This window comes from Alexandromys fortis, unplaced genomic scaffold, assembly GCF_014885135.2.
Source record: "Alexandromys fortis isolate MF-2015 unplaced genomic scaffold, M_Fortis_MF-2015_v1.1 scaffold_156, whole genome shotgun sequence".
NCBI lineage: Eukaryota > Metazoa > Chordata > Mammalia > Rodentia > Cricetidae > Alexandromys > Alexandromys fortis.
In genome coordinates, this window is record NW_026068028.1 from 328,894 (window position 1) to 341,469 (window position 12,576).

General features: G+C 54.2%; 1 protein-coding gene across 1 annotated transcript in view; it reads right to left on the reverse strand.

The window, feature by feature from the left end:
- Window positions 1-2,454: 2,454 nt before the first annotated feature.
- The window catches only part of Scn4a (sodium voltage-gated channel alpha subunit 4), a 30,615-nt gene continuing 20,493 nt past the window's right edge, over window positions 2,455-12,576 (reverse strand). Inside the window, exons 15-24 of the mRNA XM_050164276.1 lie at window positions 11,879-12,014; window positions 11,380-11,534; window positions 10,354-10,527; window positions 9,785-9,907; window positions 8,055-8,333; window positions 7,721-7,774; window positions 7,407-7,544; window positions 6,672-6,776; window positions 5,913-6,183; window positions 2,455-4,720 (exon numbers count right to left, since the gene is read on the reverse strand). Coding sequence (XP_050020233.1) covers window positions 3,453-4,720; window positions 5,913-6,183; window positions 6,672-6,776; window positions 7,407-7,544; window positions 7,721-7,774; window positions 8,055-8,333; window positions 9,785-9,907; window positions 10,354-10,527; window positions 11,380-11,534; window positions 11,879-12,014 — 2,703 coding nt within the window. The 3' untranslated portion in view covers window positions 2,455-3,452. The remainder of the gene's footprint in view (window positions 4,721-5,912; window positions 6,184-6,671; window positions 6,777-7,406; window positions 7,545-7,720; window positions 7,775-8,054; window positions 8,334-9,784; window positions 9,908-10,353; window positions 10,528-11,379; window positions 11,535-11,878; window positions 12,015-12,576) is intronic.

The window sequence follows — 12,576 nt, forward strand, 5'->3', positions numbered from 1 at the left end:
ACTGTGCTGGAAAAGGAAGAGCTCAAACCTCTCCCATTCTTGCCTTAGTATCCTGGGCCTGCAGTTCTTAGTTACCGGGAGGAGGGGCTGGTGAAGGAGAAGTCAGGTTCCTCACTAGGCATGCTAGCCAAAGTCCCTCACCTAGGAGCACTTAAAAAATGCTTCTGGGCGACTGGGACAGTCTCTGCAGGCGCCCTTGGCCCACAAAGGCTCTGGGTAAGATGGATCATGACCCATGAAGCAGCTTCCCAGCCTGATCTACCAGCTGCACCCAGGGAGACAGCACCCAGTCCTATCTAACCTCTGAGAGGCCAGCACCCAGTCCTAACCTCTGAGAGGCCAGCACCCAGTCCTAACCTCTGAGAGACCAAGGTTTCTCATCTGTATGAAATAGAAGCAATCCTAGTAGCCCGTTCTCCATAAGGTGGCAGTGCCCACCCGAAGCTGCCTTGCATCCTTGGCTGTGGGTGAGCGTGTGTGAGCACTCCACCAAGAGTGGAGTGGGGAGGGAGAATCTTGAGACATAAGCTCCTGCTATCTACACTCCCTGCTTGACGTTTTTTCTTTCTTCTTCTCCCAGAGATCCAGGAAAAGAAGGGCTGGGGGACCCTGCAATCCTTGTATCCTCGGGGCTGGGGAGACCTGAATAAACTCTGGAGAAATAAGTGAGACCTCTTCCCCAGGGCAAAAGGTACAGGAAAAAGACACAGAAACCTTGCGGACTGGGTGAAGCCAAGCTTGGGGGAAGCTCGTACTTAAAGTCAGAGGTTGCTATAGAAAATGGACTCCCGTGTAATACACCCCACCATGGGCACATGAACTGAACTTGTTTTGCAGGAAATGGTCCATGTGGCCTGGGCTCTAGTGGGGAACAAGGGCAGTCCTGAGAAGACAGCCCCTCAGAGCAGGAGCGACAACCATGAACCCTACAAATGCCTTGAGGTCTGGATGAGGGGACGGGGAAGTGAAAGGGGATTCTGGAGATGCAGGGCCCCAACACATATTTGGGGGGCTGCCTGTTAGAAAAAAAGGAGCATGAGGACAAGGCTGAGCTTCCCTTCCTGTCCCGGCTCCCAGAGGCTCTGGTATCATCCCGGCTTGGTGCAGTTGCTGGCTTACCCTTCTTCTTGCTTCCCTCAGCACTCGCCTGCACGGAGGTGCAGAAGGAGACCACGTCCCAGAGGCGCCAGAGGGGAGAGGGTTTATTATAAGAACTGTACAAAGAAGCTTTATCTGACAGCCTGGCTTTGGGCTGGCTCCCACCTAGACAGGGTGGTAGCAGGGCTCACTCGGCAGAGAGGTCCGCCCGCAGCAACGGCAGACTCAGTTCGTGGCTCTTCCTTTGCAGTGATTCGTGCAGTTGGCGGAGAACACCAGACCTAACAGGTTCCTGAGACTTTGGGGGTCAAACCAGGCTGGGCCCAGATGGGGAAGGCATGGTAGCGGGGTGCTGGGCAGAGCACTACTGACGCCCGCTGGGGGAGCCTTCTAAAGAGACAGCTCCCTCTACAGAAGGGACGCTGAGTGGGGATGAGACCATGGTATGACGATAAGAAACAGAGAAAGGGGAAAAGCGAAGCTCAGAAAAGGAAGCCAGAGGGACGACCAGGTGAGGGTTGAGCGAGCAGAGCAAGCAAGGAGTCTGGCCCGAGGTGTGCACATATGTGAACACAGGCGTGTGCAACACGCCTTGTTTGGCAGGCTTTGCCATTTCCTGAGTTTTACTCAAACTGTTTATGAGAAACAAAAAGAAAAAGAAAAGGAATTTAGGCTAAGAGGGGATTCCAAGCGCAAAGTTTAGAATGTACGTTCATCCTTATTTACTCCCTTTCGGCAAAACGCTCTCCGACATTTAGGGATAATGAGATGAACAAACCCGTAGAGAAGACATGAGCAGCATCCGCTCCCTCTGTCATACTGACACACGTAGACACAAACACTCACAGATACATGTGTATCTGTAGACACCGTGGTTCACATACATACAGCCGTGTACGAACACATGAACTCGGACTCACAAGCCAGTGTGTAGTCACACAGATGGACAGGCACACACACAAGTGACCGAATCCAGAGACCTCTGAGCAAAACCCCCACTTCCTCCTCCAAGCCTGGTCTCTGTTCTCTGAGAGCTGACAGAGCCTGGTTCTGGTGAGTACAGCAAAAGACAGTGGCTTTCCAAGGGGTGGTGGTGGCACACGCCTTTAATGCCAGCATTTGGGCAGAGGCAGGAAGATCTCAGTGAGTTTGAGGTCAGTATGGTCTATAGAATGAGTTCCAGGATGGGCAGGACAAACCCTGTCATAAGAAGAAAAAAAAAAAGAAGAAAAGGGAGGAGGAAGGAAAGAAAGGAAGAAAGGAAGGAAGGAAGAAAGAAAGAAAAAGAAAGAAAGAAAGAAAGAAAGAAAGAAAGAAAGAAAGAAAGAAAGAAAGAAAGAAAGAACAGCTTTCCATTCCAGGCAGCAGGAAGCAGGGAGACTGAAGCCCAACCTGGTGAGCCTTCTTGACTGCCTGCCCTAGCCCCAACATCAGCACCTCTCCTGTGAGCTCAGTCCTAACATTCTCAGGGTCACTTTGAGGAAACAGGGAAGAACAAGGAGCAGGGAGGAGATGGGCAGAGATGAGAGGAGAAGAAGGAGCTCTCTCAGGCTTGACAGGGTGCCAAGGAGCCCTGGGGGTCAAAGGAAGGCACAAAGAAAGGAAAAGAAGGAATAGGCAGGTTTGTCTTAGAGAGTACCAAACCTGATCACAGCCAGACCTGGGAGCTCAGGCCCAAGTGCACGAACGCAGCTGGCAGGACCCAGCCTGTACGACCCATCCATGCATCCTAGAGAAAGGGAATTCCCGAGGGGAATCCTTCCTTGGTTCTTCCCCCAGGGGCCAGCCAGGGGAGCTATCCACCGGCCTGGATATGACTGGGTGAGAGGTTTCAAGAAGTCAAGTTTCCAGCCTGATACATCCGGATCCAGCGGCCAATTGGTTCTGTGCAGCAATGTGTGTACCCGAGCTACTTCCCTTTTACAGGGCATTCCTGAGCTGGCTGGGGAAGCTGTGTCTGAGTCATGGGATGGGAGCACTGGCTAAGCCCTGGGGTCAGCTATAGGTTTTTGAGGTTAAGACTTGTCTTTGTCCTGGCTAGAGCTGGGGCACTTGGGCCCTTAAGAGTAGTGCCAGCAAGGCAGCCAACCCCTCCATGATATGCTGGCTTTTCCCCAAGTAGGAAACAGCGTTCTGGTGTTCTGACCAAGAGAATGTCTGTCAGGGCAATGCAAAGATAAAATCAGGAGGCCGGGGCTCCAGCCCCACCTGCACCCTGAGCACAGTTCCCATTTCCCTCAGCCCAGGCAGCAAGCTCTGAACAGCCCCACCTAAAGCCCCATTCCCAGCTCTGCACGCAGCTCTCGTGGGAGCTTCAGGTCCGTGCCAGTGCTCAGCCACCTTGATGCTGCTCTCTAGACGAGAGACTCTTTGACCCCTGGCCGCACAGTCTGCCCCTGTGGTGCTGATTGCGGTGGTGGTGCTGATGGTGGTGGTGCTGATGGAGGAGGAGTCTGAGTGGTGTCCGAGGAGCTGGTGGGTGTGAGCTCCATGGTGGGTCCAGCATCCCCTGTAGAACCTTTCTCCTCCTCTCCCTGACCCTGCACACCACTGTTCTCACTCTCAGGGCCGTACATCTTGTTCATGGTGTTGGCAAGCAATCCCTCCTTCTCGGGGGCCCCGACTCCATTGCCATCCTGGCTGTGGCGGTACATGTAGGAGGCCTGCTTCACAGAGCGCTGCAGCAAGTGGCGGCGGTAGGCCCTCTGGATTTTGATGGCACACACCTCCTCCTGCTTCCTCTTGAGGGTGGTGGTGATGGGCTCGTAGGAGACCTTGGAGGGGTTGGCTGCCATGAACTTTTCCTCCATGGTCTGTTTGAGGGCATCCATCTCCCCAGAGTCACCCAGTACCTCTTTGGTCAGGGCAAAGAGGATGTCCAGGCAGTGGATCTTGTCCCCCGGCACCATGGGCAAGTCTAACGTGATCAGCTTGATCTTGTTGGGCTTGGCGATTCTCAGCGGCTCCTGCAGGGTGTCCACAAAGTCGGAGAGGCGGTTGTAGTCGATGAACTGAGTGGCGTCAGGGTCGAACTTTTCCCAGGTCTCATAGAACATCTCAAAGTCGTCCTCACTGAGGGGCTCGCTGCTCTCCTCAGTGGCCACGTTGAAATTCTCTAGGATGATGGCAATGTACATGTTGACCACGATGAGGAAGGAGATAATGATGTAGCTGCAGAAGAAGCAGATGCCGATGGATGGGTTGCCACAGTCACCCTTGATGTTGGTGCCTGGGTTCTCCAGCGTCGGGTCACAATCTGGAGGCCCACTGTTGAGGATGGGGTTCAGTAGCCCATCCCAGCCAGCTGACGTGGTGATCTCGAAGAGACAGATGATACTGTTGCCAAAGGTCTCAAAGTTAAACATGTCGTCGATGCCCGATTCTTTCTTGACATAGGCGAAGTTGGACATGCCGAAGATGGAGTAGATGAACATAACCAGAAAGAGAAGGAGGCCGATGTTGAAGAGGGCAGGAAGTGACATCATGAGGGCAAACAACAGCGTCCGGATGCCCTTGGCCCCACGGATCAGACGCAAGACACGCCCGATCCGTGCCAAGCGGATCACACGGAACAACGTGGGCGACACGAAATATTTCTGTATCAAGTCAGAAAGCGCGAGGCCTACAGAAAGAAACAGAGGCTGGGTCAGGGCCCTGGGGGCCTGGAGGGCTGGGGGGCCCTGGCCTAGTGTGTGGAACCCTCTGAGTGAATAGGGCCTCTCCTAGAGCTCTTGGGGGCCCAGGGGATTACTTTGTCCTGACAGTTGCAGGTGGGGTATATTAAAATTGATGGGAGCCCGTCCGTAAATCTGCTCGCCGATTCGGCAGGTGAGAGAGAAGGAAGAAGAGAAGAGCTGTGTGGCTGTTCTCATCTGTTAGGAAGGAGTGAGATGGCACTGCCGTGGAAGAGTGAGGCCATAGCTGTTAGCGCATAGCCGATGCCTGGCACACAGTAAACACTCCGTAAACAGTAGCTCCTCACTCTCATGGTTGTAGACATCCCTGCCCTTCTCTCAGTGTATAAAGATCAAGCCCTTTTCTTTTCTTTTTTTTTCTTTTCTTTTTTTTTTTTTTTTTTTTTGTTTTGTTTTTCGAGACAGGATTTCTCTGTGGCTTTGGAGCCTGTCCTGGAACTAACTCTTGTAGACCAGGCTGGTCTCGAACTCACAGAGATCCGCCTGCCTCTGCCTCCCGAGTGCTGGGATTAAATGGAGCCCTTTTCTTACTTGTGTGTGTGTTTACATGCACACACATACTTATTTGTACATATGCATGTGTGTGAATGTGCGTATGTGCGTGTGCATGCACACAAGGCCAGAAGAAAACTGCCTGCCTCATTTCTTCTCAGATGCCATCTACCTTGCTTGTTGAAAGAGGGTCTTCACTGGCCCCGAGGCCCAGTGATTAGGCTAGGCTGGCTGTCCAGTGACCAACAGGGTCCCAACTGTCTCCACTACCTCAGGGCTGAGATCACAAACATGTGCCACCACGCCTGGCTTCTTTACATAGATACTGGGGATCGAACCCAGATCCTCGTGCCTTTGCAGCAAGCGCCTGACGGGCGAGTTACCACGTCAGCCCTCTCTTGTGTTTTTCATTCAGTGCGTGACCATCCAAGTACACGTCTGCAGACAGACCCGTGTTCCTCAGGTGATCTCATGTGTGGGCAGATGATGGGTGGCCTCTGAGCAAGGGACTCCTGTGTGCACTAAAGGTGAAAGAATGACAGACACACGTGTGTGCTTGTACAGATGTGTGCGTATTCCAGGGCCCTAGGAGGTCTGTGTGCGTGAGGTGTGGTCCTGCCAGCTCACCCACGATGGACAAGATGACAACCACGAAGTCGAAGATGTTCCAGCCAATGGTGAAGTAGTAGTGGCGCAGGGCGAACATCTTGAGCACACACTCCCCTGTGAAGATGATGATGAAGACCATGTTGATGTTGTACAGGATGTCCACCTTGAGCTGGCTCTGGTCGTCCGTCTCCACCATCATGGTAACCATGTTGAGGCAGATGAGGATCATGATGGAGATGTCAAACACCTGCTTTGTCACGAAGTCATACACCATGCCCTGGATCTTGTTCTGCAGTGGGGAAGCACAGGCACAGGTGACAGGGGGCTGAGGGGTGCGGTCAAGACCCAGGCAGGGTGGGAATGAGTGGGAGGTGTAGGGTGACACAGGGTGACACAGCAGTGGCCTGGGAGGAGGAGGGGCAGGGAGCAGGTGTAGAGTGTAGTAGTGATGTGTACCGCAGGAGGGAAGGGCCTGGGGACACATCATTCTCTGTGTGTGGGGGGGTGTCTGTGCTCATCAACCCCCACCTTGGGACCCTTCCTCAGTCATCTCTACTTCTCCAGTCATTGCGTGCTGGGCTGTGGACATCCACCTCCTGCTCCTTCCTGGGGCCCCTGTCTCCCAGGCCGGAGGCCTCACTGGAGAAAGTGGGTGGACACTGGGAAGCTGTAGGGCGCTAGGTGAAGGGTAATCTAATAACAGGAGCCTAGAGACATCCACTGTGTTGGCGAGCAGAGCCTTTGTGGCGTTGTGAGGAGAGGCCCAGAGCCTGGTACCTGAGGGCGGGGGATGGGCTTCTGGGGCTTCTTGGAGCCCAGCTTCTTCATGGCGTTGTAGTACTTCTTCTGCTCCTCTGTCATGAAGATGTCTTTCCCTCCAAAGTATAGTAGCACAGAGACAGTAAGACTGGGAGGGTCCCTTTCCCTGCTCCCAGGACCCCCTACCTCAGGCACTACCTTGAAGGTGGACTGTACCCCTTAAGAGGTGTCTGGTGAGAAGGCAGAAGCTCTGGGGGTGGCAGAGGTGGAGGGGTGGGGAAGGGGGAAACTGGACCTAGAGAAGGGTGGATGAGCAAGAGACAGAGGGAACGGGAGGGTTTCAGGCCAGTTTCCCAGCTTCAAGCTAAGTTCCACCAATGCCTCAGCAATGAGCCCTTAGCTTGCATCTACTTAATCTTATTTACTGTTGTTGAGACAGGGTCTCTATAGCACAGGATCGCCTCAAATACACTACGTAGCCCAGGCTAGCCTACAACTCGCGAACTTACTGCCTCAGATCACTTAGTACTGACATTCCAGGTGTGCGTCACCATGTCTGGCTCTACATCCACCCCATTTTATATATTAGGAAAACGAAGCTCAAGGGGCCAAGCCATGGCTCAGTCCCCTAGTGGGATTTAGATCCATGCTTGCTGCCCTGGGCATTCAGGTTGGTGACTGCTCAGGGCTGCTCAGGAAAGAATAAGAGGATGCGGTGGGGCGGGGTCCCTCTGGAGAGGGCCAGATACTTATCTTCTTCTTCTGTTGGTTGAAGTTGTCAATGATGACCCCGATGAAGAGGTTGAGCGTGAAGAAGGAGCCAAAGATGATGAAGATGACGAAGTAAAGGTACATGTAGATGTTCACCTCATAGTCTGGCTGCTCCTCCTTCTGCGGGGCGAGGGACACGCGTGCAGTTTCTCTTTGTCCCCCAAAGTACAGCCCTCCTCCCCAGGCTCCTGGGCTACCAACGAGCTAGCGTGGTCAATGGAGGTGGTGGGGTGAGAGCGGGGATGGCGGAATGGACCACTGTCAGCACTCTTCATCAACCCAGGGACCCAACTCACCTCCCGGGAGTCCACAGCCGCATACATGATATCCATCCAACCCTTGAAAGTGGCCTGAGAGATCATGACAGGTCATGAGGGGAGGGGCTCTCCTAAACACCACCATTCACACCTCCCTCCCTTCCCTAACCAAGCCCTCTCTAAAGACTACCTGCCAGGACCCCAGTGGGCAGCATCAAACAGACTAGAGAGGGATAAACACGACCTCGGGGTCCCAAGGCATTGCTAAAGGGGCTGGCCGCCTCTAACTAGGAACAGTAGTGGGTTCTGATATGATGAGGGACAGCTAAGCCCATCTACCCAGTTCTGAGAAGGCTCCATAGGTGCCACTCACCACCTGAAGGAGGGACAGATAGCCCAGGCCCACGTTGTCATAGTTGACCTTAACGTTCATCCATCGGACCTGGCCCGTGTGCATGAGGCTTTCACACTCGGACTTATTGTTGACCACAGAGATATCGAACCTCTCAGAGGTGGTGGTGTTGACGCAGTAGTAGAACTTGCCAGCGAACAAGTTGACCCCCATGATGCTGAAGATAAGCCAGAAGATGAGGCAGACGAGGAGGACGTTCATGATGGAGGGGATGGCTCCCAGGAGGGCGTTCACCACCACCTAGGGACCAGGGTGGTGGTGGGGGTCATTGCTAGAGCCCCTCCCAGTCAGGAGACCAGGCAGAGCATCTTAGCCAGTCCTAGTGGGAGAGGAGTCTGCTGGGGGTTTTGGGTATAGGGGTAAAGGGTTGGGGGAGGAGTTAGAGACCTGCTCCTCTAGAGGGACTCTCCGCTTGGCAGAAGCCATCAAGGCAGAGTGAAGGTGCCAGGCTTCTCTGGAAGCTGCCAGGTCACGGGTCACAAAGCAGGAGACAAACACTGCCTTCTTAGCCCCCATAGGAAATTCACCCCACATGACCTGGCTTGGCTCACTGCATCAGTGAAAGACACAGAAAGGGCATAAAAAAAAAGAAGCCACCAGGGCCTGCAGAGCAATGGAATCAGGGTCAGCTCCCTGTCCCTTACCAGTCTTGGCCATACAGACTTATCAAACTTGGCTCAATCAGTCTTGGCTCAATCTGAGAACCGTTCCTCTTGTTGCCACCCCCAACCTCTTTTTAATTGCTCTTGAGATGGGGTCTCCTGTACCCTAGGCTGGACTTGAACTTGCTGTGCAGCCGAGGAGGCCCTTGAGCTGCTGTTCTTACTGCCACCTCCTGAGTGCTGGGATTAGGAGAGTGGTTCACCACACCTAATGTATGAGATTCAGGGGATTGTCCCCAGGGCTGTGTGCATGCTGGGTCACCACTCTGCCAACCAGCCACACCCTAGCCTGATCAGTTCCCCTTTAATACGAGTTATCTCATGGTCTCTAGACAGAGCTGGTGGCAGGAGTTGGGGATGCTCTGTTTCTTCAACCACTCAGTCGGCCATGGGCGAGTTATTTCTTCAGTGGACAGAGGTCCCCAGCACCACGATTGGGGGCACAGCCTTGGGCCAGCATCTGAGGTCAGAGCGCTTAGGCTAAGCTTGCTGCTTCTCTGGAATGAGTCTTATTCCCAGCAGATCTCTCGTCTCTGACGGAAGTCCATCTGATCTTGCCCAGACTCTGTGTTCACCTGTCACTTCCGCTCTCACAGGCCTTTGGGGATCGTCTCTGAAGCCAAAGGCATGGCTCCATGCTCAGGAGGGGACAGGCTCAGGGCTGAAGCAAAAGGACTCACTCACGTGTTCCTGTTACAGGACCCTGGGGCCCCCAGTCTGAGGTGGAAAGACCCGTAAACCCACAGGCCTACCTTCCTTCCTCTTGCCTCAAGCCTTCCAGGCCACAGTGGCAGCCTCTGCTGCCCTCTAGTGGTGGCAGGGATAAGTTAACTGTCTTCTAGCACTCGGGGGGGGGGGGTGAGAATGGGGTTTCCTTGGAGATGGGTGACAGCCCTACACTCCAGCCATCAACATTTGAGCCTTTTGCCTGACCCTGGGTGACTGACGTATTGCCATGTACCTTGTAACCTTGCCCCATGGGTGGCTTCTCCCACGCCCTGAGCCCTCCTCAGCGTTCCCCATACTCACCCTCATGCCCTCAAATCGAGAGAGCGCCCTCAGGGGACGCAAGGCCCGCAGTGTGCGCAGGGATTTGATGGGCCCCAGCTCAGAGTAGCCCAGCCAGTTGGCCACCAGGCTGATGATGGAGACCTGTAGAAAGTGTGTGTTCAGAAGGTGCAGGTGCCCTGGCTTTCCTCCACCCTGGGAGAGGGGAACCCCAATTTCTGTTTGTCTGCTTTAGATCCTTTCCCTGGTCGATAATCCTGCCTCACGGAAAGGGTAGCCTTGTGGCCTCTTGCACCCCTAGAGCCTGGGCCCCCCTTAATGATGCCACCTATGACAGGAAATGGGAAAGATAGTACCCGTTCCCTACGGTCCGGTGTGCCTATCAAAGAACATATGAACATCCTGCCTCTACACTGGCAGAGACCATAAGGCCCCACGCCTGGGTTGTAGAAGCAAGAGTCCAGTCTATAGGAAGCGGTGCTGACCTGGGGGCCTGACTCTCTGTGAATTTGGAGAGGTCCTACCTCCCAGAGCCTGGGCTCCCTAAAGGCCTTTGTATGTAGCACTATGACCAGACCCGGGCAACTCACATCCACGATGAGGAAATCGAGCCAACACCAGGCGTTGGTGAAATACACCTTGAAGCCGTAGGCCACCCACTTGAGCAGCATCTCCAGGATGAAGATGTAGGTGAAGACCTTGTCAGCATATTCCAGGATAGTCCGGATCACTCGCCGCTGCTCAATGTATATGTCTTCGAAGGCCTGGGGATACCAGCGTAACCCACAATGGCCAGGGCTCAGAAGCCGGGGGCAGCAAGCTCTAATCTCACATCCTGCCTGCTGCTACTGGCTCCCAGGGGTAGGTAGATTGGGAGGAAGATTGGGATACCTCTGGGAATCTTCCAGCCCCTAGCCTGTCACCGGGAGGGGCAAGCTTCCCGATAGGGAAGGAATTTTATTTCTCAGCCATCTGTTGGGGGTCCACAGTGATAAATCAGCTCTGTATACCTTTAACTCCAAATTCCCAGGGCCCACCTACCTCCCCAATGGCTGAGAGGATAGTCTACAAAACAAAGGACCCTATATTCTACTTTAGAAACTAATGCTGGGCTGGGGAGATGGCTCTGTTGTCTTGTAGGCATAAGGGCTGGAATTCAGATTCCCAGAATCTATCAAAGCTAGATGGAAGTGGCAGCCTGCTTGTAATCCCAGTTCTCAGGAGATGGAGACAGGAGACCCCCGCAGCAAGATGCCTAGCTACCCTAGCCCAAACAGTGAGGTCTGAGTTCAGTGGGAGACCCTGCTGCAACGCAAACAGTGGAGAAAGCTGAGAAAGATACCTAGCATCTACCTCCCGCCTCGACATGCGTGCACACAAACACACATACAAACATGCATACATACACACCAGAGAGAGGAGAGAGAGAGAGAGAGAGAGAGAGAGAGAGAGAGAGAGAGAGAGAGAGAATGCCTTCTAGAACATCTCCCAGAAATATAGGTAAGTCCCCCTTTAGAGTCCCCAGGTTTGGAAGTGTCCTGTTTGCACGCATCCATCCTCGGGGAGCAAGGCACCTGCTTCTGCTCCAACACTATCCCCCAGGGGAGGGTACCTACCAGGGCTCCACTGCTGAGCAAGATCATGAAGACAATGAAGGTCTCGAACCAGTTGTGCTCGACAATCTTGAAGCAGGCCCGGCGCAGCGTCCACCACATTTTCCCACGGCCCTGGGAGATGTCCACATAGAGGCAGGGGCAGCGTTGCACGCAGGCTGGGAAGCAGAGTGGTACATGTCACGGGCCATGGGGTGTTTTAGAAGGTACCTTCCCATCCTCTGTCCCAGACAAGGGCCCCACCCCTCCCCACAACAGGCTCCACCTGGAGCCCATGCCATCCATGTGTCCACTGCTGCTAAGATGGACACAGGGAGGGAAGATGCTTCACAAGCAAGCTCAGGGTGCCAGCTGCCCTGCGCTTCCCCCATGTCGTCCAGCCTAGGTGCCCTGGTAGAAACGCTTCTCGGGCTCGGGTGTTGGCTCCCAGGTGAGGCAAGCTGAACAGGACTGTTGCCCTCCTCTGGCCTGGGTGTGGGGTGAGTCTGTCGATGGCCCTCACCTTCGGTGAAGCATTCCTCAGGCAGCTCCCCTTCAGGGTTCTCCTCAGCCTGTTCCTCACGGTCCTCTTCAGGGGGCTTGTAGTCAGCCGTGCTGCAGACGGAGGAGTTCCCATCGTAGAGTGGCTGTGGTGGCTTCTGTGGGACCACAGGGCACATGATTCCTGGGTCCCAAGAGATCCCCTTATTCTCCCAATAGGTGGGGTAGTATGGGAGACCAGAGGGAAAGGAGAGGAGAGTGGAGCAGATTTCATCCATCCATCCATCCATCCATCCATCCATCCATCCATCCATCCATCCATCCATTCACTCAGCCCTTGCGAATCTAACACTGCAAAAGCACCCTAGTGACAAGGATGTCCTCAGTTCTGTCCTCATGGCCCCTTCATGAGGACAGGGGATAGGCTAAGCTTGCTAGATGGGGGCCCAGCCCAGTGAGGTCCTAGGAGGTATGTGGATATATGAAGGGGGTCAGCAGAAGAGAGGCCTGGAGGTGCTTTTAAAGGGCCAAGGGTAAGAACTAGAGCCAAGATAGATCTGGGCTGCCACAGCTGCCGAGAGCAGGCACACAGCGCCCCCGGAGTCCAAGCCTTTCCACCCCCAGGGTCTGTTTGGCTGAGAGATCCAGAAGGGATGGAAAATTCTCCCCTGCCAAGACTCCAGTGTGGCGCCAGGGGAATCTGATCACTGTGGGGGCAGG